The 26441-nt window shown below is 47.0% G+C and overlaps 1 protein-coding gene and 1 pseudogene across 1 annotated transcript; both read right to left on the reverse strand.

Moving 5' to 3' along the window:
• Positions 1-1193: 1193 nt before the first annotated feature.
• RPL11 (ribosomal protein L11) lies at positions 1194-6084 on the reverse strand. Its single transcript, XM_063594036.1, has 5 exons — positions 4811-6084; positions 3661-3767; positions 2820-2951; positions 1703-1813; positions 1194-1268 (listed from the first exon to the last, which is right to left on the reverse strand). The coding sequence occupies exons 1-5, from the start codon at positions 4932-4934 to the stop codon at positions 1239-1241; spliced, it is 504 nt and encodes a 167-aa protein (XP_063450106.1). The 5' UTR covers positions 4935-6084; the 3' UTR covers positions 1194-1238.
• A 5884-nt stretch (positions 6085-11968) lies between these two features.
• LOC100968897 (elongation factor 1-alpha-like) lies at positions 11969-25592 on the reverse strand (annotated as a pseudogene).
• Positions 25593-26441: the final 849 nt, after the last annotated feature.

The following is a 26441-nucleotide window of genomic DNA, read 5'->3' on the forward strand; positions in this document are numbered from 1 at the left end:
GAGGCGGAGGTTGCAGAGATCATGCCACTGCACACTCCAGCCTGGGTGACAAAGAGAGACTCTGTCACAAAAAAAACCACCACCAAAAACAAACAAACAAAAATGATGGCTTTTGAGCATCGACTTCAGTTAGATATAGAAAATCACTACAGGGGCCGGGCGCGATGGCTCATACCTGTAATCCCAGCACTTTGGGAGGCCAAGGCGGGCGGATCACGAGGTCAGAAGATCCAGACCTTCCTGGCTAACACAGTGAAACCTCGTCTCTACTAAAAATAAAAAAAATTAGCCGGGCGTGGTGGCAGACGCCTGTAGTCCCAGCTACTCGAGAGGATGAGGCAGAACGGCGTGAACCCAGAGGCAGAGCTCGCAGTGAGATCGCGCCACTGCACTCCAGCCCGGGCAACAGAGCAAGACTCGTCTCAAAAAAAAAAAAAAGACAATCACCACAGGGAAAGTATTTTCATTTTTGCACCAAAGGGAAGCAAGCTAGCAGAAGTAATATTTCTTATACCCAAACACAAAAATGAAACCCCTTTTGAGCACTACGTGCCTGGTGCTAGTCTGAGCATTTTGTTAAGTATTAAATCATTTAATCCTCTGAGAGATATTACTATTACTGCCTCCTGATACAGATAAGGAAACTGAGGCAGATTAACAACTCACCAGAGGTAACAGTTAAAGGAGAGGGCTGGAAACGGAAAGACTGCCCTCTTATCTGCACATACTGCCTCCCAAGAACCTTATATTCTCATTGTAAAAGAAACCTGAGCCTGAACAGTTAAGTCTAAAATTAATCTCAACCATCACACCAAAGCCTGTCATTCCTTCATGACACATCAATGCTGATAAAATTTCTAGTACAGAACAGAATCACTGAATAGCAGGGAGCCTCCTGGAACACAGGAGCACTGCACCCTGCTTAATCAAGGCTCTAAATTCAAACCCCAACATCAACCAAACCCTCCCCTCCAAATGGGGCTACTGCACCACAGCACATCAACCAAGGTGTGGCAAGCACAGGCAATGAATGCTATGAAGCTTGGACTTGGATCTGCCAGGAAATACTGGCATCCAATCAGAGGATGACGGGGTTGTTACCAGCTACTCCCATCGAAGCTTTAAGTGGCTTGAGGTCCAAGGACTTGAATATGGCCAGGATCCTTTCACAGAACACACAACAGAATTGCACATTTCACTGAAAACTTTTTATTGCTCTTTTGGATAGAAACGGGAATTTATTTGCCAGGAAGGATGATCCCATCATACTGAAAGAGAAGAGATTTAATTTTTTCAGAACAGGAGGCAACAGCAGAGATTGCAGCAATGGCTAACTTTTGAGAATTCAAATCTGATTGATACATGAACTTCGGCTCTGAATCCCATCCTTTTCTGGACTAAATAGGAAGCTGGCTGGTTTTTACACTGTGCTGAACTGCACTATCATCTGAGAAAGGGGGCTCCTGTTAAAGCCATATTCCTCCCCTTCCATCTACCCCCATTCATGGTGACGGGGAGAAGGCCTAGTTCTGGATGTTCTTTTAAACCATCATCCCTGGAAGCCCCTGATTTGTCAAGGTGCCCAATATTCTAACTTTAAAGAAGATACCCAGCAAATAGTACTATATTTTGCATCCCCAAATCCCAACTCCATTCACCAACACCACATTCCACCACTTCACTTGAGATAAATCAGCTTTACCTTCTGCTGGAACCAGCGCATGGCCTCCTCTTTGCTGATTCTGTGTTTGGCCCCAATGCAGCCTGTCCTGCGCTTCTTGTCTGCGATGCTGAAACCTGGCCTACCCAGCACCTGTCCCAGGAATAACCAACAGTCACCTAGCCAGCTCAGAGTCAAGAGCAGATGGACAAGACTCACACATTACAGACAGATCTTCAAAGAGTCACTTGGCAGCCCAATGGATTCTGGAGCAAGACCCATGATCTGTGTCTGACAAAGCTGCCACCAGCATCCCACACAACACACAGCCATACTATAGGTTTGCTTTGGAGGCTGGAACTTTCAGCACCCCCCTAACCCAGCCTATCTTCCAGTGGTGCTGAGGATCCTCCATTACTGCTCCCAAATCTCCATTTTTCTTTTTAAAAGTAACATTTAAAAATCTATTGCCACACCAGCAGTGTAGAAAACATACAACTCTGAGAAGCACAAATATATATATTTTCTTCCTTCTGCTTCAGCTCAAAAATGCTTCCCAAAGGTGTGCTGTTCCTCCAACATCCTGTGAGTATCCAATTCTTATTACTTGTCTGTCTAATGAGGATGCCATCATCTTTCAGGTTCCACACTAGTCAGGACTTCTGATTTAGGCTATTCAGTTTTATTGTTGGACCAAAACACGGCAGTAACACAAAAGGTCATTTCTACTTTAAAACCCCCTTCCCGAGCAAACCACTGCATCACCCAAAGCTGTTTCTATAGGAAGAACCAGGGGAAGAACAGCCTCAGTGCAGCCAACCAACCCATAGGCCAAATGTGGCACCAATACTGCCTCTCTCCAAAGTTTCAAATCACTGGCTGGAGGGAACAGTTTCCTTCATCCACCTTTAAGCTATGTGGGTGCTTTACAGATCCTCGACTGCAAGCTCCCCAACAGCAGGGATCTTGTCCATCTTGTTCAGAGCTGCACCCCTACATTTGCCACAAATGAGGCACATTTCCCCAAGGGGGAGGAGAACACAAAGGCAGACAATATTCAAAGCTGCAACTCAACATGTGAACACCAACATACCACATATGAAATAAAGATTCCCCTCTCCTCACAGACCAGGAGCAGGAAAAGATTAAATATTCATACCACATAGAAGTCCAGGCCGTAGATACCAATGCTTGGGTCATATTTGATACCCAGATCGATGTGTTCCTGGATCCCAAAACCAAAGTTTCCAGTATCTGAGAAGTTGTTTTTTCTTAACTCATACTCCCGCACCTGTGGAGAAAAATGCAGCAATAACATTCCTTGTCATCTTCAACTCCCTCCCACCCTCAAGTAACTATTAATAGCTCAGCCTGCAACATGCACCCCAGAGCAAACAGAAGTCAATGAAACTTGGCTGAGAACACAACCTGACTTCCTCACTATAGCTCGACTATAGATTCACACCCCAACTACCCAGTATGACCTCTCCCAGCTTCCAAAGAGCAGAGAAAAACCCAGAGAAAGCAGAGGCATGAAATGACTCCCAAGCATCCTTTTTTTCTTTTCTTTTTTTTGAGACAAGAGTCTCACTCTGTGGCCTAAGCTGGAGTGCAGTGGCACAATATCAGCTCACTGCAATCTCTACCTCCCAGGTTCTAGCAATTGTCGTGCCTCAGCTTCCTGAGTAGCTGGGACTACAGGAGCCTGCCACCAAGCCCAGCTAATTTTTATCTTTTTAGTAGAGATGGTGTTTCACCATGTTGGCCAGGATGGTCTCAAACTCCTGGCCACAAGTGATCCAACCGCCTTGGCCTCCCAAAGTGTTGGGATTACAGGCGTTGAGCCACCGTGCCCAGCCTCAAGCATCTTTTAAACCACCAAGAACAGTTTAACCCTGCTGATTGTAGAAAAAGCCTTTTAGAAGCTTAAGTAAATAAATATCAAGACACCAAAGAACAGAACATTAAATGTAACTTATCTACATGTGTTTTAGGCTCACCTTTAGACCCTTCTCCAAGATTTCTTCTGCCTTGGCCCCTCGAACAGTGCAGTGGACAGCAATCTTTTCATTTCTCCGGATGCCAAAGGATCTGACAGTGTATCTAGCTGCAGGAAGGGGGTAACAAGGAGTCAGATGCCATCATACCCCCACTACACTCACCTCTTTCCCAGAACACCATCTCCATGACTTAAAGAGACATTAAGCATTCATCCACACTCTTTTAAGTTGTGGTGTTCTAATTAGTGTCTCCCACATCTATTAATAAGATTTCATCCACAGCACAGATTTTCCCATTTCCAGACATCCAGCCATCCTTCAGCAGTTAAGAACAGTCATAACGCCGAAGTTCCAGGAAGGGCAAGCTCACAACCAGAATAGGCCGAAGAAGCCACTAGTAAGATTATCATGTTCCAAAGAAAACAAAGCATTATTGACAACATCTACTATTTGCTGAAACCTTATTGTACTGTTATCCATATTTTACAGGTGAGGTTTTGAGAGGTTTATTAACTTGCCAAACATCACAGCTGGTAACAAAAAGCAGGAGTGGAATCCAAAGACTTGCCATATTTCACTGTCCTAAAGCAACTACACATGTACAACTCATTTTATCTTCCACAATTATAAAGTATTACCCTCTTTATGCAAAGAAAAAAGCAGAGGTCCAGAGAGCCCAGAGTCAGACCAGCAAATGGTGAAGCCATCACTCAAACCCAGGCAATCTGTATACAACTTTTGAGATAGGGTCAACCAGGCTGGAGTGCAGTGGCACTAACATAGGGCACTGAAGCCTCATGCTCCTGTACAGCCCTGTTCTTAATGCAGCCTATATAACCCTAACTGCTAATCAGATCTAATGATCTTTACTTCGTTCCTGACATTTCCACTCTATCTCATATCCTAGTTACTTAGGAAAATCTTTACTTGGGCTGGTCTTAGCTTAAGATCTGCTCAAATAAAATCTAGTGTTCCAATCTCACACGCCATCTTAAAAAAAAAAAAAAAAGACACTTCTTGGCCGGCTCATGAATTTAATGCTTTAAGTGATGCCGACTGTCACTTTCTAAACAGACTCGACAGCAGGTAAATCAAGAAACAACCAAGCGACCCAAGCGGGCAAACCCTGTATGTCCTTGTCACTACTCACCTTTGGAAAACACAGGGGTCTGCCCTGTGAGCTGCTCCAACACCTTGGCTGCTCGGGTCAGTCTGTCTCCACTCTCCCCAACACAGATGTTGAGACAGAGTTTGCGGATGCGAAGTTCCCGCATGGGGTTCTCCTTTTCACCTTGATCCTGCTGCAGCAGGGAAGAGCAGCAGTCAATACACTCACAGCTGAGAGCCCTGAGTTTTACTACTTTCTATCTGCACAGCATTTTTATTTCTGCTCATCCCAAATCGTAACGAAGACCCTAAATGTTTAAAAGCTATCATGTTTAGGGGGCATCAAGGGAAGAAGACAGCTCGGGACCTATTCTTCCTCCACGAACGGAACGGGTGAAGAGAAAACTCAGGACAGTTATTGAGTGTTAAAAGATACGGACACTGAGATCGAACCCTAAGAGGCTCAGGGTAACGAAGAGCGCCCCCATTGTAAGGCCAACTAAGGGGAGTGAGCGAGGAAACAGAACTTAATTGCTCAGTTAACAGGAAACACGTGGTTATGCGACGTCCAGCATCCCATTCGGAAGCTGTCTAAAGGCTGGCACCTTCCCTAAGCGGAGCAACCGGCTAAGGTTTCCTAGCACCGAGCAAGTCTCAAGTCCCCGGGACCAGGAAAAGGCCCGGACCCCCCTGCCTCAGAACCCTCCATTCACCCCATCTGCCCCCGCTGCAGCCTCTTGACCGTGCTTCTGAGCACTCCGGGCAAGTGCCCGGAGCCGCTCCTAAAACGATTGCAGGGAAAGTGACAGAATTCAACCCTGCGTCCTTGGCTCGAACGGCTCTGCCAGTTTTGGGCCGGCAAGCATTGCGGGCTCCATATTCCTCGGGCTGCGGGCGAAGTAGCCCCCGCAGGCTCGGCCTGCCATGGATGGCGACGGATAAAGGAAAGCAAATCCAGGTCCCAGCTACTCACCGCCATGATGGAGAGCAGGAAGAGAAAGCGGAGCTTCCGGCCCAGGGCCTTATGGGCCAGGAGGCGGGCTCTTTTCCCAGGCTAACCACAGAGATGAAGAAGAGGAAGAGAGGCGCATTTGGCAGAGCCCTGCAGCGTCGGCTTCTCCCTTGTGGGTAGTGCTAGCAACTGCAGGCGACGCTGGCTGAAGACCGGGATCTGGGTTTTCCAAAAATAGTTTTTGAAAGCTCCCGAATCAGCACGTCCTTGAGTTTCCGGACCTTGAGGACGTTCTCTCCTCCCAGTGTCAGGAGCTGGTGGTCCTTGTGTGATGAGAACGCCAAAACTACATTAAATCAATCATGCAAATTATGACGCAAATTTATTCTGTAACAACGTAAACAAATATAATTTATTTATTTATTTTTTTTTTGAGACGGAGCCTCGCTGTGTCACCCAGGCTGGAGTGCAGTGGCGCGATATCGGCCCACTGCAACCTCCGCCTCCCGGGTTCAAGCGATTCTCCTGCCTCAGCCTCCCAAGTAGCTGGGATTACAGGCACGCACCACCATACCTGTCTAATTTGTTTGTATTTTTAGTAGAGATGTGGTTTCACCATGTTGGTCGGGCTGGTATGGAACTCCTGACCTCAAATGATCCACCCGCCTTGGCCTCCCAAAGTGCTGGGATTACAGGCGTGAGCCACCACTCCGGGCACAAATAGAATTTATACAAACGGAAAGGAGTGGTGGCTTAAGAGTCCCGAGCTTGAAGACAGGCAGATGTGGTCCTGTCTCGACCAGCTAGTAGCTATGTGACCTTGGGCAAGTTACTACAGGGTGCGTATTCCTAATCTGAAAAGCCTGGGACCAGACGGTTTTTAGATTTGGGATTTTTCCGGATTATGGAATATTTGCATAAACATAATGAGATATCTTGGGGATGGGACCCAAGTCTGAACATGAAATTAATTTATGTTCCATATACACCTTATACACATAGTCTGAAGGTAATTTTATACAATATTTTAAGTAAGTTTGTGCATGAAACAAAGTTTGTGTACATTGAACCATCAGAAAGCAAAGGTGTCACTATCTCAGCCACCCTTGTGGACAATCTCTGGTTGGTTGGCCTAACCATTTTTCCAGACTGTAAATGTATATGCTATTGATAAGCAATACTTTCTTACGCTTATTCACATATAAGTACTTAACAGCGGCCGGGCGCGGTAGCTCACGCCTGTAATCCCAGCACTTTGGGAGACCGAGATGGGCGGATCGCGAGGTCAGGAAATCGAGACCATCCTGGCTAACACGGTGAAACTTCGTCTCTACTAAAAATACAAAAAAAAAAAAAAAAAAAAAAAAAAAAAAAAAAAAATTAGCCGGGCGTGGTGGCGGGCGCCTGTAGTCCCAGCTACTCTGGAGGCTGAGGCAGGAGAATGGCGTGAACCTGGGAGGCGGAGCTTGCAGTGAGCCGAGGTCGCGCCACTGCACTCCGGCCTGGGCGACAGAGCGAGACTCCGTCTCAAAAATAAAAAATAAGTTCTTAACAGCAAAATATATGTTATGTCATTAATACAGTGAAAAAGTAATGTGTTCAGGGCAACTAAGCAGCAGAGGAGCGTCACCAGAAAACCTGGATCAGCTGTGAAACAACAGCGACCCGCCCCCCCCCCACCCCGGCCCCGCCAACCAGGCCAGGCGCTGTGGCTCACACTTGTAATCCCAGCGCTTTGGGAGGCTAAGGCGGGTGGATCACTTAAGGTCAGGAGTTCGAGACCAGCCTGGCCAACAGGGTGAAACCCCGTCTCTACTAAAAATACAAAAATTAACCGGGCCTGATGGTGCATGCCTGTAATCCGAGCTACTCGGAAGGCTGAGGCAGGAGAATCGCTTGAACCGAGGAGAAGAAGCTTGCAGTGAGCCAAGATCACACCACTGCACTCCAGCCTGGGTGATAGAGCAAGACCCTGTCTCAAAACAAACAAACGAACAAACAAAAAACAGCGACCACAAGTGGCAGGCTTTCAGTCTCCACCTATGATGCAGTGTTTTGATGAAAAGATTACTGTACACTGTATTTTTTTTAAGGTGAGAAGAAACATCAGAAGCAGTTGAGGGAGCAGGAAGTGGGTCCCCTAGGGAAAAGGAGGCATTCTCCTGGATGGCTTTTTAAAATGTTTCCTCCAGAGTCATCTGCCTTTTTTTTTTTTCTTTTTCTATTTTTTTTTGTTTTGTTTTTTGTTTTTTGTTTTGTTTTGTGGCAGGGTCTTGCTCTGTTGCCCAGGCTGGAGTGCAGTGGTGTGATCTTGGCTCACTGCAGCCATGACTTCCTGGGCTCGCATGATCCTCCCACCTCAGCCTCCCACGTAGCTGGGACCACAGGTGCACACTACCATGCCCAGCTAATTTTTTAAATTTTTTGTAGAGATGGGGTCTTGCCATGTTGCCCAGGCTGGTCTCCAACTCCTGGACTCAAGCGATCCTCCCACCTTTGCCTTCCAAAGTGCTGGGATTACAGGCATGAACTGCCACACCAGGCTTCATCTGCTTCGTTACCAATGGTTTTTGTCTTAGACATGATTTTGTTATGAATGCATTCTGCTCTTGCCCCTCAATAAGCTCATCATGCATTTTCTCTTTTTTTTTTCTTTTTTCTTTTTTTTTTTTTTTTTGAGACGGAATCTCACTCTGTTGCCCAGGCTGGAGTGCAGTGGCTCCATCTCGGCTCACTGCAACCTCCGCCTCCTGGGTTCAAGCAATTCTCCTGCCTCCGCCTCCCGAGTAGCTGGGATTACAGGCGTCCACCACCATGCCCGGCTAATTTTTGTATTTTTTTTTAGTAGAGACAGGGTTTCACCATGTTGGCCAGGCTGGTCTCAAACTCCTGACCTCAAGTGATCCACCCGCCTCAGCCTCCCAAAGTGCTGGGATTACAGGCATGAGCTACTGCACCTGGCCTACAAATCTTTAAAAATGTAACATCGTGTCTCGTCTTAAATTTCTGCAACCAGCCAGGTGCAGTGGCTCATACCTGTAATCCCAACAGTTTGGGAGGCCAAAGTGGGAGGGTTGCTTGAGCCTAGGAGTTTACGACCAGCCTGGGCAACATGGCAAGACCCTGTCTCTGCAAAAAATTTATTAGCCTGGCATGATGGTGTATGTGTGTGTGTTCCCAGCTACTTGGGAGGCTGAGGTGGGAGGACTGCTTGAGCCTAGGAGGCTGAGTCTGCAGTGAGCCATATTTATGTCACTGCACTCCAGCCTGGGTAATAGAGTGAGACCTGTCCCCACACCCCAAAAAGTTCTGCAATCAGCCTGTTGAATATTCAGTTTCCTTAAATTTTCTGTTCATCGTGATAGATCTTGCTTGTTTCACCTTCAGTATACCATTAAGCGGCACATGTTGGATGGATCCATCAGTGCAATGCTGATGGATCTACTCTTCTTTTTTGTTGAGACAGAGTCTTGCTCTGTCATCCAGGCTGGAGTGCAGTGGCATGATCTCAAGTCACTGCAACCTCCATCTCCCGGGTTCAAGAAATTCTCCTGCCTCAGCCTCCTGTGTAGCTGGGATTACAGGCACCTGCCACCACGCCCAGCTAATTTTTGTAGTTTTAGTAGAGATGAGGTTTCACCATGTTGGCCAGCTGGTCTTGAACACCTGACCTCAAGTGATCCACCCACCTCAGCCTCCCAAAGTTCTGGGACTACAGGTGTGAGCCATCGTGCCCAGCCAGATGGATCTACTCTTTCAATACACAAAGAAGATCTTCATTTTTTTTGCTTTATGCATTGTTTTTCTCTTTTTCATTAACTTCTGTTCATCATTTTCAGCATATAGAACTTCACCAGTTTATCCTTCTGTTTTTTTCTTTTTTTGAGATGGATTCTTGCTCTTGTTGTCCAGGCTGGAGTGCAGAGGCGCGATCTCGGCTCACTGCAACCTCTGCCTCCCAGGTTTCAATTCTCTTGCCTCAGCAATTCCCTTGCCTCAGGCTCCTGAGTAGCTGGGATTACAGGCGCCTGCCACCGCACACGGCTAATTTTTTTGTACTCTTTTTTTTTCTTTTTTTTCTTTTTTTGAGACGGAGTCTCCCTCTGTTGCCCAGGCTGGAGTACAGTGGCACAATCTTGGCTCACTGCAACCTCCGCCTCCTGAGTTCATGCGATTCTCCTGCCTCAGCCTCCCAAGTAGCTGGGACTACAGGCATACACCACCACACCCGGCAAGTTTTTTTGTACTTTTAGTAGAGACGGGGTTTCGCCATGTTGGCCAGGCTGGTCTCGAACTCCTGACCTCAGGTGATCTGCCCACCTCGGCCTCCCAAAGTGCTGGGATTACAGGCATGAGCCACCGCGCCTGGCCATCCTTCTGTTTCTTTAGGTCATCTACGGTGTTTATGCCAACACCATACTCTTCTGTAGGATATTTCACACCTACACTTCTGTCCCATTTCTCCAGCAACTTGACTTTCTGTGCTATAAACATAACTGCTTCCTCTTTTTCTTTTTTCTTTTCTTTTTTTTTTTTTGAGATGGAGTCTCACTCTGTCGCCCAGGCTGGAGTGCAGTGGTGCCATATAGGCTCACTGCAACCTCTGCCTCCCGGGTTCAAGCGATTCTCCTGCCTCAGCCTCCCGAGTAGCTGATTACAGGCACCTGCCACTACACCCAGCTAATTTTTGTATTTTTGGTAGAGACAGGGGTTTCACCATGTTGGCCAGGCTGGTCTCGAACTCCTGACCTCAAGTGATCCACCCGCCTCGGCCTCCCAAAGTGTTGACATTGCAGATGTGAGCCACCTTGCCTGGCCTGCTTCCTCTTTTCCTTATCACTGTTACTCGTAGGGGTATCTGCAGGCCTTTCTTTACACTTTCAACAATATCTTTACACCACAGAACAGAAAATAATAATTAAAAAAACACAGTGAGTGATGTGCATAGATCTCTGCCCTATTTGAGGCATGTGGGGAACCTGCAGTTGGCATGTCTGGCCTGCACATGTGCCATCATGTTACCCCTTTTTTTTGTTTTTTGTTTTTTGTTTTGAGATGGAATCTTGCTCTGTCACCCAGGCTGGAGTGCAGTGGTGCGATCTCGGCTCACTGCCACCTCCGCCTCCCAGGTTCAAGCGATCCTCCTGCCTCAACCTCCAAAGTAGCAAGGATTACAGGCGCGCACCACCACACCCGGCTAATTTTGTATTTTTAGTAGAAACGGGGTTCTACCATGTTGGCCAGGCCGGTCTCGAACTCAGCCTCCCACCTCAGCCTCCCAAAGTGCTGGGATTACAGGCATGAGCCACCACGCTCAGCCTTGTGTTACCTCTTGTGGACATGCTTTCATGGCGGAATCTGAGTGGGAGTGGAAAAGAGATATCACAGCTGAAGGGGGCTGGGAGTGTCTTTTTTCCCTCAGGAATGCTGAATAAACTGTATGCTGTGTACCTGCATTTTAACTGCCACCTGTCACATGAGGTCAAGTGTGAAATTTTCCACTGTGGCTTCATGTCAGTGCTCAAAGTGTTTCAGAGTTTAGAGCATTGCAGATTTGGGGTTTTCAGATTATGGATGCTCAGTCTATAATTAGAATCCTATCAGCCTCAGTTTTCCTCATCTGTAAAGTGGGTACCATAAGATAATTATGTAAAGCACATGATAAGCCTGAAATAAATTGTGACTCTTGTTATTAATATAAAGCTGGTATATCCAAGCAACACCGTCTTCTAAAAAGTGTTAGACATGGTATTGTAATCAAGAGATGGCCTGCAGGTTAGCCTCTGATACACAAGGACTTCAACCCGGACAGTAAGAGGTCCCCCTGGCTTGCACTGAATCCTCAGCAGCAGGACCCATGGATAGGAGACCAGGACCCATGTTCCAGGCTGTAGCTAGCTTTGAGTCAGCCAGTTCCTTTAATAGGAACAAACTGATGGAAAGAGGAGAACACAGCAGGTTTTGGTAGGGAAGGAACCAAGCCTCTTCCTTCTGCTGGCACAATTCCCTTCTCTCATCCTCATAAGCCATAAGTGAGATAGAAGCCCCAGTCTCCCCTGATTTCACCCAGAGGGACAAGAGGGCACTTCTGGGAAACTGGGCTGATGGAGGAGGGCAAATGGAAAACGCCCCTCCTTTGAGCCTCCACCCTCAAGTACCCACTGGCCAACTCAGAGCTGGGGTTTCAGCCAGAATCCCAGGAGGGGCTGCTTTGAAACTTGGAATAAAGAAACAACAGAATGGGCCAGACACTGTGGCTCATGCCTGTAATCCCAGCATTTTGGGAGCCCGAAGTGGGTGGATCACCTGAGGTCAGGAGTTCAAGACCAGCCTGGCCAACATGATGAAACCCTGTCTCTACTAAAAATACAAAAAATTATCTGGGTGTGGTGGTGGGCGCCTGTAGTCCCAGCTACTTGGGAGGCTGAGCCAGGAGAATCGCTTGAACTGGGAGGCAGAAGTTACAGTGAGCTGAGATTGTGCCATTGCACTCCAACCTGGGCAACAAGAGCAAAACTCTGTCTCAAAAAAAAAAAAAGAAAAAAAGAAAAAAAGAAAAGAAAAGAAACAACTGAATGTAACACATGGTCCTGGATTTTCTTTTGCTATAAAGCATGTTATTGGGACAATTGGCAAAATCTGAATAAGGTCTATAGATTTCAGAAATGTGTCATGTTTATGTCCTCATTCTGATTACTGGATCTTGGTTTTGTAAGAAAATGTTCTTGTGTTTAAATAAAAGCACATTCAGTATTTGCAGTAGAGGGGCATTTTATCTGCAGCTTACTCTGAAATGGCTCAGAATGAAACAAATTTAGAGGGGAAATAATAAAGCAAATGTAGCATGTAGAGGCTAAGGGAACTTCATCTTGGATTTTAATCTGCCATATTGACTTCTGATTTTTTTTTTTTTTTTTTTTTAGAGACAAGTCTTGCTATGTTGTCCAGGCTGGTCTTGAACTCCTGGACACCTTGGCCTCCCAAAGTGCTAGGATTACAGGCATGAGCCACTGCTCCTGACTTCTGATTAACCCCAGTTCCAGGAATGCCTCTATGATTTCTACTTTATCTACTATTAAGAGCTGTAAATCCTGCCCTTTAGGTCAAAACAACCATGATGTTAGCATTGTAAACACTTAATATAAATCCTCTTCTTAAGCAGATTATAGGCTATGTCACACATAGCATTTTTGCCTTTCCCAGAGGGTTGACCTCAATTGTCCTACACATTTCTTCTGAAGCACATATACCCTTTCCCAATGGTATATGAGCCCTGGGTCTTGGGGGTAATAGTACGGGGACCCACTGTCTCATGGCTGCCTGAGACATGACTTCTCTTCTAAGTGTCTTACATGTTTCTTTCTGAGAAACTAGATTTGTCATCCTCTTTCTTCAGCCCATCAGCTCCCTTGGCCTTTGGGGGTAGGTCTGGATATACCTTCTCACCGCAGAACATGGTGAAGTTAAGTTTTAGGGAATCTGCTGGGCATAGTGGCACACATTTATAATTCCAGTGGTGGAAGAGGCTAAGGCAGGAGGATCCTTTGAGCCCAGGAGTTTGAGACTGCAATGAGCTATGATCCAACCACTGCACCCTAGCTTGGGTGACACAGCCAGACCATACCCGGCCCCCTCTCAATCAATCAATCAATCAATCAATAAAGGACTTGGGGAATCTGGGTGAAAGATATATGGGACTTCTTGCAACTTCTACGTAACTTAAAGGGAAACAGGTACCTGGGGAGATATAAAATTGAACTCATTCTCAAAAGCTCAATCCCCACCCCAACTCCACCTTTTCTTCAAACAAACTTCCCAGAATAGCTCTTAATTGGCTGTATTGCCCATACTGTGATAATGAGGGTGGCTGATTAATAACTAATTTACTGTCCCCACCAGGCACCAGCTCACTCAACCTTCAGCATCCCTGTGGAGGCAGATACTATTGCTTTCCCATTTTACAGATGAGCAGACAAACACACAGAAGTTTGGTAACTTTTTTTTCTTTTTTTTGAGATGGAGGAGTTTCACTCTGTCACCTAGGCTGGAGTGGAATGGCGTGATGTCTCGGCTCACTGCAACCTCCATCTCCTGGGTTCAAGCAATTCTCCTGCCTTAGCCTCCCAAGTAGCTGAGATTACAGGTGGCCGCCACCATGTCTGGCTAATTTTTGTATTTTTGGTAGAGACAGGGTTTCGCCATGTTGGCCAGGGTGGTCTTGAACTCCTGGCCTCAGGTGATCTACCCGCCTCAGACTCCCAAAGTGCTGGGATTACAGGTGTGAGCCACCTTGTCCAGCCGTGTCCAGCTTTTTTTTTTTTTTCTTTTTTTAGACAGAGTCTTGCTCTGTCACTCAGGTTGGAGTGCGGTGGTGTGATCTCAGCTCACTGCAACCTCTGCCTCCCGGGTTCAAGCAATTCTTGTGCCTCAGCCTCCTGAGTAGCTGGGACTACAGGCGCGCACCACCATACCCAGCTAATTTTTGTATTTTAGTAGAGATGGTGTTTTGCCATGTTGGCTAGGATGGTCTCAAACTCCTGATTTCAAGTGATCTGCCCTCCTCAGCCTCCCAAAGTGCTGGGATTACAGGCATACGCCACTGCGCCTGGCCCTTTTTTTTTTTTCTTTTCTTTTTTTCACTCAGTTGCCCAGGCTGGAATGCAGAGGCACGATCTCAGCTCACTGCAGCCTCGACCTCCTGGGCTCAAGTGATCCTACCACCTCAACCTCCCAAGTAGCTGGGACCACAGGTATGCACCACCACACCTGGCCAATTTTTTTGTATTTTTTGTAGAGATGAGGTCTCACCATACTGCCCAGGCTAGTCTTGAACTCCTGAGCTCAAGTGATCCACCCACCTCGGCCTCCCAAAGTGCTGGGATTATAGGCATGCACCACCACTCCTGGTCTAGTAACTTTTAAGACAGTGATGAAATCAGGCAGTCTAATACCAGCGTCCCGTCCTATTTTAGAAGCCGACAGACCAGGCTAGGGCCCAGACCTTCCCCTCAGTTTTCCCTCCATGCATTTTCTTCTTTACAAGCCCAGCTGTCTGGCTCTTGCATCTGGACTCCCAGTAACCCACCTGCCTCCTCACTGCTTGAGACAGAGGTCAGTAGAGGCAGAGGCAAAAAGACTTGCTTTGCTTTATCCAACGCCTCAAGCTCATCAGGAGAAAGAAAACCATATTAGCAGGATCAGGATTAAGATAGTTCAGACAGCCGGGCGCAGTGGTTTATACCTGTAATCTCAGCACTTTGAAAGGCCAAGACGGGCGGATGAGGTCAGGAGTTTGAGACCAGCCTGGCCAACAGGGTGAAACCCCGTCTCTATGAAAAATACTCAAATTAGCCAGGCGTGGTGTTGGGAGCCTGTAATCCCAGCTACTGGGGAGGCTGAGGCAGGAGAATTGTTTGAACTTGGGAAGTGGAGGTGGCAGTGAACCGAGATCGCATCATTGCACTCCAGCCTGGGAGAAGAGCAAGACTCTGTCTCAAAAAAGAAAAGACAGGGCCGGGCGCGGTGGCTCACGCCTGTAATCCCAGCCCTTTGGGAGGCCAAGTTGGGTGGATCACAAGGTCAGGAGATCGAGACCATCCTGGCTAACACGGTGAAACCCCATCTCTACTAAAAATACAAAAAAAAAAAAAAATAGCCGGGCGTGGTGGCGGGCGCCTGTAGTCCCAGCTACTTGGGAGGCTGAGGCAGGAAAATGGCGTGAACCAAGGAGGCAGAGCTTGCAGTGAGCTGAGATCGTGCCATTACACTCCAACCTGGGCAACAGAGCCAGACTCCATCTCAAAAAAAAAAAAAGAAGAAGAAAAAAGAAAAAGAAAAAGAAAAGAAAAGACAGTTTAGGCGAGAGAACAAGTCCAAGGCTTCTCCTTGAGCCACTCTTCCCAGGTGAGGCTCTACCACTCACTTCCTGGCTGCCTTCCTGGCTGCCTTGGTGACCTTGCTGCCAGTAGCTGCTTTTTTCTCCAATCTTGATGGCCCCAACAGCCACTGTCTGCTTCATGTCACACAGAGAAATGACCTAGGACATAGGACGTGAAGAAATAGCGGGAATACTTTTCAGAGCAGGAGCTATGGGACACTTGCAGAAGAGGTCAAGTGAGCCAAAAAAGTGATCATTTGAGTTATATATATGAGCTCATGTTCATTCTCCCAATAATTCACAGTACATCTCTTGTACACATTTTACAGGTGAGCAAAGTGAGGCAGAGAAGTTGAAGGTCACTTGGCTGCAATGGTTAAAAACCTAGAAGTTGGCTGGGAGCGGTGGCTCACACTTGTAATCCCAGCACTTTGGGAGGCTGAGGTGGGTGGGTCACCTGAAGTCGGGAGTTCGAGACCAGCCTAGCCAACATGGTGAAACCCTGCTTCTACTAAAAATACCAAAAAAAAAAAAAAAGAAAGAAAAATTAGCCGGGCGTGGTGATTGGCGCCCGTAATCCCAGCTACTGGGGAGGCTGAGGCAGGAGAATTGCTTGAACCCGGGAAGCGGAGGTTGCAGTGAGCTGAGATTGCACCATTGCACTCCAGCCTGGGTGACAGAGCAAGACTGTGTCTCAAAAACAAAAACAAAAAGAAACTAGAAGTCTCACACCACTGCTTATATTCTTAGCTTCCCAACTCTCCTGCTGCCATCAGCAATGATCACAGGGAAAGCTTTCCTTTTGGTGCAGTCACCTTAGCAAAGGAATGCTCCCAGCCTCCAAGCAACCAGCAATTCCCCCATGCCCATCACAACCCATGTGGTGGTTCTCACAGTCAACTGGCAACCTGGGAGTTGCTTCTCCTGAGGTTTTTTGTTTGTTTGTTTTTTGTTTGTTTGTTTTTTGTTTTTTGTTTTTGGGAGACGGAGTTTCACTCTTGTTGCCCAGGCTGGAGTGCAACGGCGCGATCTCAACTCACTGCAACCTCCACCTCCCGGGTTCAAGCAATTGATTCTCCTGCCTCAGCCTCCCCAGTAGCTGGGATTACAGGCGCCTGCCACCATGCCTGGCTAATTTTTGTATTTTTAGTAGAGACAGGGTTTTGTCATGTTGGCCAGGCTGGTCTTGAACTCCTGACTTCAGGAGATCCACCCACCTCAGCCTCCCAAAGTGCTGGGATTACAGGCGTGAGCCACCGCACCCAGCCCCTGAGGGTTCTTGAAGGCATCCCTGACTTCATGTTGCAGAGAAAAGGCTTCGGCTCCTGGCTTTGTGTCTCATAATATTTTTGGTATGGGTAGGAAGACCTAACCCAACATCGCAAGATTTATGTTGGCAGCCTCTTTAGCCCAACTCTAAAATTAGCCTTTATAGATTCACCCTTTTCCCCATTCACTGGGAGACCTGAAGGACTTGTTCTTCTTGCTCAGGCACAAATGTCTAACATATAGCACAGAACCTGGCACAGAAGCACTACGTGAAAGAGCCTACTCCCTAGATATTTGAGTTCAGAATGCAGTTCAAGCCCAGCCATGCAAGTGATACCTGGAGAGTCTAAGAAACATACTCCTAGGCTGCAGCCTTAACCAGGTAACTCTATCAGGGTGTGAGCCTCTAGGTTTAAAAGGCTTCATCAGTGGTTATGATAATCCAGCCGCTTTGAAAGCCACCGTCCTAGACAGCAGGAAGGGAAAAGCCTCCCTACCCATCTCTGCTCTACTCACCTTCTCTAGAGCAGTGTTTCTCAAACATTGATGTGACATCCATTTACCTGGGGGATCTTGTTAAAATGCAGATTTGAATTCAGCAGGTCTAGATGGAGAATGAGATTCTTCTATTTATCTTTCTTTTCTTTTTTCTTTTTTTTTTGAGACAGGGTCTTGCTGTGCCTCCAAGATTGGAGTGCAGTGGCGTGATCATAGCTCACTGCAGCCTCAAACTCCTGTGCCCAAGCCATCCCCCCACCTCAGTATCCCCAAGCACCACCATGCCCAGCCAATTTTTAAAATGTTTTATAGAGATGAGGGTCTTGCTATGTTGCTCAGGCTGGCCTCAAACTCTTGGTCTCAAGCAATCCTCCTGCCTCAGCCTCCCAAAGCACTAGGATTACAGGTATGAGCCACGGCACTCAGCCAGATTCTGCATATCTAACTCCCAGGGCATGCCTGTGAAGCAGGTCCATGAACAACACTTTGAGTAGCAAGGCTTCAAAGTGGCCCCCACCTTGCTGTGATACCAGGCAAGCCCCTTTCTCTCTGTGGGCTCTTCTAACCTGGCTCTCAGATCCTTGTGACTAGGTTCTACTGCCTGGCTCAGGTGGCCAACTGGCTTCCTGGACCCAGAAGGAGGAAGGGGCAGCCCCGGTGGCCAGGTGCTGTTGGGTCTTAACTGAGGGGCGGGTAGTCTGAGAAGCTTTCCACGCACATGGGCTTGCCCAGGATCATCTGGGCGATGGCCAAGTCCCCAGACTTCAAAGCTCTGGGGTTGTCTTCCACTTTCTTGCCCAAGCGCTGGTTTGCAAACTTGCTGCTCTGCAAACATGCAGGCAATGTGGGCTGTGTGGCGGTACAAAACTGGTGAGTAGCCAGCTGTGGTGCAGCCAAAGTAGTTGAGAATGATCACCTGGAAGCCACGGTGGGATGGGGAGGGGAGAAAGGGGGGCATCAGCTAAGCCCCATCCAAAGGAGGTGACCCTGATCAACTAAGAGGTCAGGCACCTTGGGCACATTTTATTTTTTAATTTTTTGAGACAGAGTCTCACTCTGTTGCCCAGGCTGGAGTGCAGTGGCACGATCTCTGCTCAGTGCAACCTCTGCCTCCCAGGTTCAACTGATCCTGCTACCTCAGCCACCCTAGTAGCTGGGATTACAGGCACATGCCACCATGCCCAGCTGATTTTTGTGTTTTTAGTAGAGATGGGGTTTTGCCATGTCTGGCCTGGCCAACATGTGTCCAGCCCCAGAATCTGTATTTTTGAAACACCTTCCCAGATGATTGTAAACCACCTGGTTTAAGAAATACTGCTTTTCAGCCAGGCATGGTGGCTCATGCCTGTAATCCCAGCACTTTGGGAGGCCGAGGTGGGCGGATCACTTGAGGTCAGGAGTTCAAGACCAGCCTGGCCAACATGGTGAAGCCCCGTCTCTACTAACAATACAAAAATTAGCTGAGCGTGGTGGCACATGCCTGTAGTCCCAGCAACTCGGGAGGCTGAGGCAGGAGAATCGCTTGAACTTGGGAGGCAAGGTTGCAGTGAGCTGAGATCCTGCCCCTGCACTCTAGTCTTGGCAAGAGTGAGACTCATTCTCAAAAAAAAAAAAAAAAAAAAATATTGCTTTTCAAGATGTTGTTGTGGAAACTAACAGATTCGTTGAAGTACATTGGTTTGTTCAAGGGTGCACACAAATAAAAGGCAGAGTAAGAATTCTAACCCAGGCAGTCTGACTCCACCTCCACAGTGGTCAAGAGTCTAATACAGAGCCCATGCCCTGCGACCACTCTGAGTGAGCTGGCAGCCCTAGGAGCAGCGGGACATGCCCCTCAGTGGGTGTCTCACCTGGGAGACGAAGCTCGCCACCTCTGAGGGTGGGTCATTCTTGCTGTCCTGCCAGGTCACCTCGCCTGATGTCCTTTACTGATACGTTCTTCACATGGAAGCCCACCTTGTCACCAGGCAGGGCCTTGGTGCATCTCCACAGACTCGACTTCCATGGTGATGTTGCATGGGGCGAAGGTCACCACCATGCCTGCTTCCACCTGCCCCACAAGCACAGTGCCAATACCTGGAGGGACAGAGCACTCAGGGCCATCAGCAACCAGACCCCAGTAGGTCCCCAACCCCAAGCACCTCCACAAGGCATGAACTTATCCCCAGTCTTGTACCTGCCTGTCAGGGGCAGCTGCAGGGGCTTGTCCGTGGAGTGGGTAGCAGTGTGATTGAGTCCAGTGCTTTTAGCAGTGTCACACCTGCCACATTCCGTTCCTTCCTGGTGACCTTACAGCCTTCGAACCAGGGCATCTGTAAAAGCCACCAAATGTGCAGCTCACTCAGCCCAGAGAGAGCGCAAATCTGATCCAGGGCCCAGCCTGCAATTAACATGAACCTCAAGGGATGCATTCTAAACCTTGGTTTCCCCATCTGTGAAACAGAGATCTCACCATCTACCTTACGGGCTGTTGTAAAGACACAGAAGACCACACATGAGCCATCCCATGACATCTACTGTGCACTTGCTAAATGATGATGATTAAATCTCACAGGCACTGTGAGATTGGCTCCCTGCATCAAGCTAATATATTTCAGAAAGCAGAGATTCCTGGAATCTGAATATCCCTTAGATCCCATTCTATCTGTTCATTACACAGGTGGAGAAACTGAGGTCCAGAGAAGGGAGGGACTTGTTAACATACAGCAAGTTAAATAAGTGTCAGGAGTAAAAATAAAAGTAAGATTCAAATACTCTAACACTCATTCTTTTTTTTTCTTTTTTTTTACTTTTGTTTTTTTATGCAGTCTCACTTTGTCACCCAGGCTGGAGTGGAGTGGCACAATCTCGGCTCACTGCAACCTCTGCCTCCTGGGTTCAAGCGATTCTCCTGCCTCAGCCTCCCGAGTAGCTGGGATTACAAATGCACGCCACCATGCCAGGCTAAGTTTTGTATTTTTAGTAGAGATGGGGTTTCGCCATGTTGGCCAGGCTGGCCTTGAACTCCTGACCTCAGGTGATCCACCCACCTCAGTCTCCCAAAGTGCTGGGATTATAGGCATGAGCCACCACGCCTGGCCTCTAACACTCATTCTGAAAACTAAGACGGTTTGGTGCAGTGGCTCATGCCTGTAATCCCAGCACTTTGGGAGGCTGAGGTGGGTGGATCACCTGAGGTCAGGAGTTCAAGACCAGCCTGGCCAACACGGCAAAACCTTGTCTCTACTAAAAATACAAAAATCAGCCTGGCACGGTGGTGCATGCCTGTAGTCCCAGCTACTCGGGGAGGCTGAGGCAGGAGAATCGCTTGAACCTGGGAGGCAGAGGTTGCAGTGAGCCAAGATCACTCCACTGCACTTCAGCCTGGGCGACAGAGCAAGACTCCATCTCAAAATAATAAATAAATAAATAAATACTAAGACTAAAGTTTCTAAAGACTCAGACATTTCCCAGTGAAGTTGCCTGTATTAGTCCGTTCTCATGCTGTTAATAAAGAGATACCCAAGACTGGGTAATTTATAAAGAAAAGAGGTTTAATTAACTCACAGTTCTGCATGGCTGCGGAGGCCTCAAGAAACTTACAATCATGGTGGAAGGGGAAGCAAACACATCCTTCTTCACGTGGCAGCATGAAGCAGAAGTGCCAAGCAAGGAGAGAAAAGCCCCTTATAAAACCATCAGATCTCATGAGAACTAACTCACTATCATGAGAACATAATGGGGGAAGCCGCCCTCATTATTTAATTATCTCCACCTGGTCCCACCCTTGATACATAGGGATTATTACAATTCAAGGTGAGATTTGGGTGGGGACACAGAGGCAAACCATATCAGTGCCCTGAAGAATGTGCTTCAGGGTCTCAAAACTGTTCCTAAGGATGCTGACTTGTAAGCAAAGCCACCATTGTTGAGTGTAAGACCTTCCAGGGGGATGATTTTCAGTATGGCAATGCATTATACACATATCTTTTAAGAAGATATAATATTTACTCATCTAAAAACCCTGGCCAAAGCTTACAGACAGTTGCTTCTTGGCATTTTGGCTAAGATCAAGTACAAAGCTCAGAGACATAATCTTTGCCTTCAAAGACTGGAAACACAGGACAGAAGAGGCATAGAAGGAACAAAGGTGGCTGATATTAAAGGCTAAGTGGGCAGCCGGACTATCACAGCAGCAGAGTTGGTAGACACGTAGGCTTAGATCCAACACACTGCCAGAAACTCAATAAAATGCTTCTCCTTTCCCGTCACAGGTCCTGGAGTAAATCTATAGGCTTCAAAACTTCAGTCTCCCATCAGCATTGAAAACAATGCCAACTCCAACCTTAGCACAATAGAGGAAGGCCTCTCAGTAGCTGGTCGACCCTCAGACATGGGAGGATGCAGTGATTGCGTCAGGGGAGGCTTTGACAGGTGGGGGAAGGGGGCTCTAGACAAGGGAAACCTTCCATGGCAGAGAACCAGAGCTACACAGCATAGAAGCCATGCAAAGCATATCTTGCCTCATGGACTCAAAAATTGGTATCCCAAGGAAGAAAGCTACTGTTTCTATTCATATTCAACTCTTTTTGGGGTGGATGAGTAGTGGATAAGAGGCTTTGAAAGCATTTTTTAGTAAGCACTTTTATATAAATAATTCAAGTTTGTAAAAGGAATATTTTTCTTTCTCAGAAAGGATAATTGAGGATCAGAAGTGGGTTGCCCAAGGCCCAGTGACTGGCAAATGACCAGATCAGAAGTTGAAAATGAGACCAACTCCCCAGACTCAAATACAAGGCTCTTCCCACTGAGCCTGCAGTGAGGGTGAGGTAGTGATGAACTTTACCCGTTGGTTTGATGAACTTGGTGGCTCACTTGGTTCTATGCCAATCCATAGTCCTGCTACTACAAGCCTATGAGGTCAGCAAACTACAAGTTGAATATCTAGTTCACTAGCTGCAGGCTAACATGCTTTGTTCTTTTGGCATCTAGAATACAGTAGGTGTGTAATAAATGCTCGGAGGACGTGGGGATGAAACTCATGTGTCTCACTAGCTGAGATGTGTGATAATACTCAGGTTATGGGAAACAGGCACTGAAGCTTCAGGTTTCTGCTCTAATGTTATCTTAGAGCCCACCCCTGCTTGAATACCTGATGTACAGTAACTCTCCCACACTGTGTCCCTTCACCTTTTTGTAGAATTTTCTGAAGCACTTGTCATCGTCTGCCTTATCCCTTCCCAGTCTCCCAGGAGGCTGAGCTCCAACAGCAGAGTTGCTTCTTATTCACTGCGGCACTCTCAGCACCAAGGACAGTGCCCGGCACACTGGCGCTCAGTCACCATTTGAAGGGACACCCTGCCCCTGCAGGTCTAGTCTTTTCTCAAGGGCAATTGGGCAGTCTGTGTCAGAAGATTCCAAAAATAATGCCTACCCCTTGTTTCTTTTTTTTTTTTTTTAATGAAACTCTTGTAGAGGCAGGGTCTTGCTACATTGCCCAGGCTAGTCTCGAACTCCCGGCCACCAGTAATGCTCCAGCCTCAGCCTCCCAAAGTGCTGGGATTACAGGTTTGAGCCACCATGCCCAGTGGTTCATGAGGAATTTATTTCATTAGGAGTTGATTATAATTAAACTACCAAAGACACATGGAAAGATTTATTTACCAAGATGCTTATGACAGGTTTTAATTTTTTTAGTAGAGTTAACATTCTTAATTATGGCAGTTTTTTGTTTTCCGAGGCGGGGTCTCACTCTGTCATCCAGGCTGGAGTGCAGTGGCATGATCATGGCTCACTGCGGCCTTGACCTTCCAGGCTCAAGCAATCCTCCCATCCCAGCCTCCTCAGTAGAATGCACCATCATGCCTGGCTAAGTTTTCTTTCCTTTTCTTTCTTTCTTTCTTTTTTTTTCTTTTTTTTTTTTTTTTTTTTGTAGAGACAAGCTCTCACTATGTTGGCCAACTGATATCTTGGACTTCTGGGCTCAAGCAATCCTCCCGCCTTGGCCTCCCAAAGTGCTAGGATTACAGGCATGAGCCACCATGCCCAGCCCAATTATGGCAGTTTTTAATAAATTTAGAAACAATAGAAGGTGGTGACCTCAGGCTATCACCTAACTGCACTGTGTCCCAGTTTTCTTGCTTTACCTGGGAATAAAATGCCTTCATCATGGGGTTGTATACATGTAAAGCACTCAGTCTTAAATCATTAATCGCCATTTACAGTGAATCATGGATATAGCCAACCTACCTACGTAGTGAGATGTGATATAAAACACCCATTAACTCTCCAACAGTTTAAATGGCAAAGAAAGTTTTAAAAATGTGTATAGAGAATTATGTATAGTTTGAGTCCAGCTGTGAATACCTAGAAAGAATTGCATGAAAACTAGGTTATCTATAACTAGGTTATCTATAAGTCACGGGGTGGCAGTTTATGCTTCATATCTGCAGGAAATGCTTATTGTAAAGATGTTAGACATTAATTTTATAATCAGAAAAAGATAGCTATGTACACGTGGAGGAAAAGGCTAAGAATTCTCAAGTTAATTATAGAAAAGGTAGGCTTTAGGCAAATGTACTAAGTAATAACAATTAGCCTGCGAGCACCAACTGTCTGTGTGAGCGGATGTCCACATAAAGTCTTTTGTTTAATTCTTACAACCCCGTAAAGTGAGTCCAAAGGCCCAGAGCATTAATATTAACACCTCACCCGCTCCTTTACTGTGGGCAAAGGATAGAGTTGGGGCTTGAATTCAGGTCTGATGTTAGAACTCAACTCTTTTGGTAGGGAGATTCTTGTCTAGGAATGTCAAAAGCTATTTGAATGTGGGATCCCTGAGCAGAGGGACTGTGTCTTAGACACATTTATATTGTGCCCACATTGCCTAAGGTCGGATAACTTAGATACTGTAAGCATTGGCTAGAATTCTAGATCCAGCCAGCACTGCCCAACTTTCTGCAATGATGTAAATATTCTATTACTGCACTCACTGTTCAATATGATAGCCATATGTGGTTGCTTGGCACTTGAAATGTAGCTAAGGAATTATTTCATTTGGTTTCATGTTAGTAATTTAAATAGCCACACGTACCTAGTGGCCACAACATCAGTCCACACAGTTTTATGCTTACTGATTATATAGTCTTGGGTGTACTCATGTCACTCATCTGTAAAATGGAGGTCAAAGCAGCCCCCAAAAGGGGATGCAGATCGTTCCCAGTGATCAGTCCATGAGCACACTGTGAATACTGGATATTTATTCCAGGAGAAGCTCAAAGATTTAAGTGGGCAAGTCTCATTTAATTGGTCCTGCCCAGCCGGCCCTCACCTTGCTGCCAGGTTCCAGCATGTTGTCCCCATGCCAGCCTGAGATGGGCACAAAGGGCACAGTCTGGGAGTTGTAACTAATCTTCTTGATATAAGCCTTCACCTCCTTGCTGATCTCCTCAAAGCATGTACTACTGTAAGGTGGCTCTGTGATGTCCATCTTGTTGACTGTCACAATGAGCTGCTTCATGCCCAGTGTATAGGCCAGCAGTGTGTGCTCACAGATCTGCTTGTTCTTGGAAATGCCAGCCTCACACTCTCCTACACCGCTTGCCACAATCAGCACAGCACAGTCTTCCTGGCCTGAGAGAGGAAGGCCCAGCTCAGACCTGGCCTGGGACACCCCCTGCCCATCCCCACAGCAGGGCCGAAGCAACCCTGGTGGTAGCTGTAAGGTGCCTGTGATCATGTTCTTGATGAAGTCATAGTGACCCATGGCATCAATGATGGTGACATAGTATTGCTTTGTCCCGAACTTCTACAGAAAGATGTTGATGGTGATGCCACTCATATGGTTTGGCTGTGTCCCCACCCAAATCTCATCTTGAACTGTAATTCCCATAATCCCCACCTGTGGTGGAAGGGACATGGTGGGAGGTAACTGAATTATGGGGGCAGTTCCCTCATACTATTATCATGATAGTAAGTTCTCACGAGATCTGATGGTTTTTTTAAGGAGCTTCCCCCTTCACTTGGCTCTCATTCTTCTTCCTGACATCACATGAAGAAGGACATGTTTGTTTCCCCTTCTGCCATGATTGTAAGTTTCCTAAGGCCTCCCCAGCCATGCTGAACTGTGAGTCAATTAAACCTCTTTCCTTTGTAAATTACCCAGTCTCAGGTATGTCTTCATTAGCAGTGTTTCCACTCTGCCTTTAGCTTGTCCAGCACCCAGGAGTATGTGAAGGAGCCTTTGCCCATCTGGACCAGGAGTGAGAAGAACTCCACGGTCACTTTTTTTTTTAAATGGAGTCTTGCTCTGTCACCCAGGCTGGAGTACAGTGGCGTGATCTTGGCTCACTGCAACCTCCACCTCCTGGGTTCAAGCGATTCTCCTGGCTCAGCCCCCTGAGTAGCTGGGATTACAGGCACATGCCACCATGCCCGGCTAATTTTTGTATTTTTAGTAGAAACAGGGTTTCACCATGTTGGTCAGGCTGGTCTCGAGCTCCTGACCTCATGATCCGCCCTCCTCGGCCTCCCAAAGTGCTAATTACAGGCATGAGCCACTGCACCTGGCCTACCTCTACTTCTAAAGCTCCCCATCAACCAAGAAGAAAGTTCCCAAATAAGTTGAGAGTCAGAAGGGACAGTAACAGGGCAGTGTGATGGAGAAGTCTTTGAATTTTTAAATTTAAATTTAAATTTTTAGAGACAAGGTCTTACTTTGTCATCAAGGCTAGAGTGCAATGGCATAAACATGGCTCACTGCAACCTCGACCTCCTCGACCTGCTGGGCTTAAGTGATCCCCCTTCCTCAGAGCCCCGAGTAGCTGGGACCACAAGCACATGCCATTATACCCGGCTCATTTTTGTATTTTTAGTAGAGACAGGGTTTTGCCATATTGCCCAGGCTAGTCTCAAACCCCTGAGCTCGAGCAATCCACCTGCCTTGGCCTCACAAAGTGTTGGGATTATAGGTATGAGCCACCATCCCCAACACAAATTTTTAAAATAACAGAATATATTACTTGAAAAATTAGGCCCACCCACCCTCCCTCCCTTCTTTTTCCTTTTTTTTCCTTTTTTCTTTTTTTTTTTTTTGAGATG

This window comes from Pan paniscus, chromosome 1 (genome assembly GCF_029289425.2).
Source record: "Pan paniscus chromosome 1, NHGRI_mPanPan1-v2.0_pri, whole genome shotgun sequence".
Taxonomy (NCBI): Eukaryota; Metazoa; Chordata; class Mammalia; order Primates; family Hominidae; genus Pan; species Pan paniscus.

Bases quoted from the DNA above. Each gene is read 5' to 3' on its own strand.
- RPL11 (XM_063594036.1), bottom strand. From the start codon at position 4,934: ATGCGGGAACTTCGCATCCGCAAACTCTGTCTCAACATCTGTGTTGGG. The intron at 3,768-4,810 runs GTGAGTAGTGAC...CCCTTCCTGCAG, and splicing joins GACCCCTGTGTTTTCCAAAG to CTAGATACACTGTCAGATCC. The intron at 1,814-2,819 runs GTATGAATATTT...TTCCTGGGACAG, and splicing joins ACGGCCTGGACTTCTATGTG to GTGCTGGGTAGGCCAGGTTT.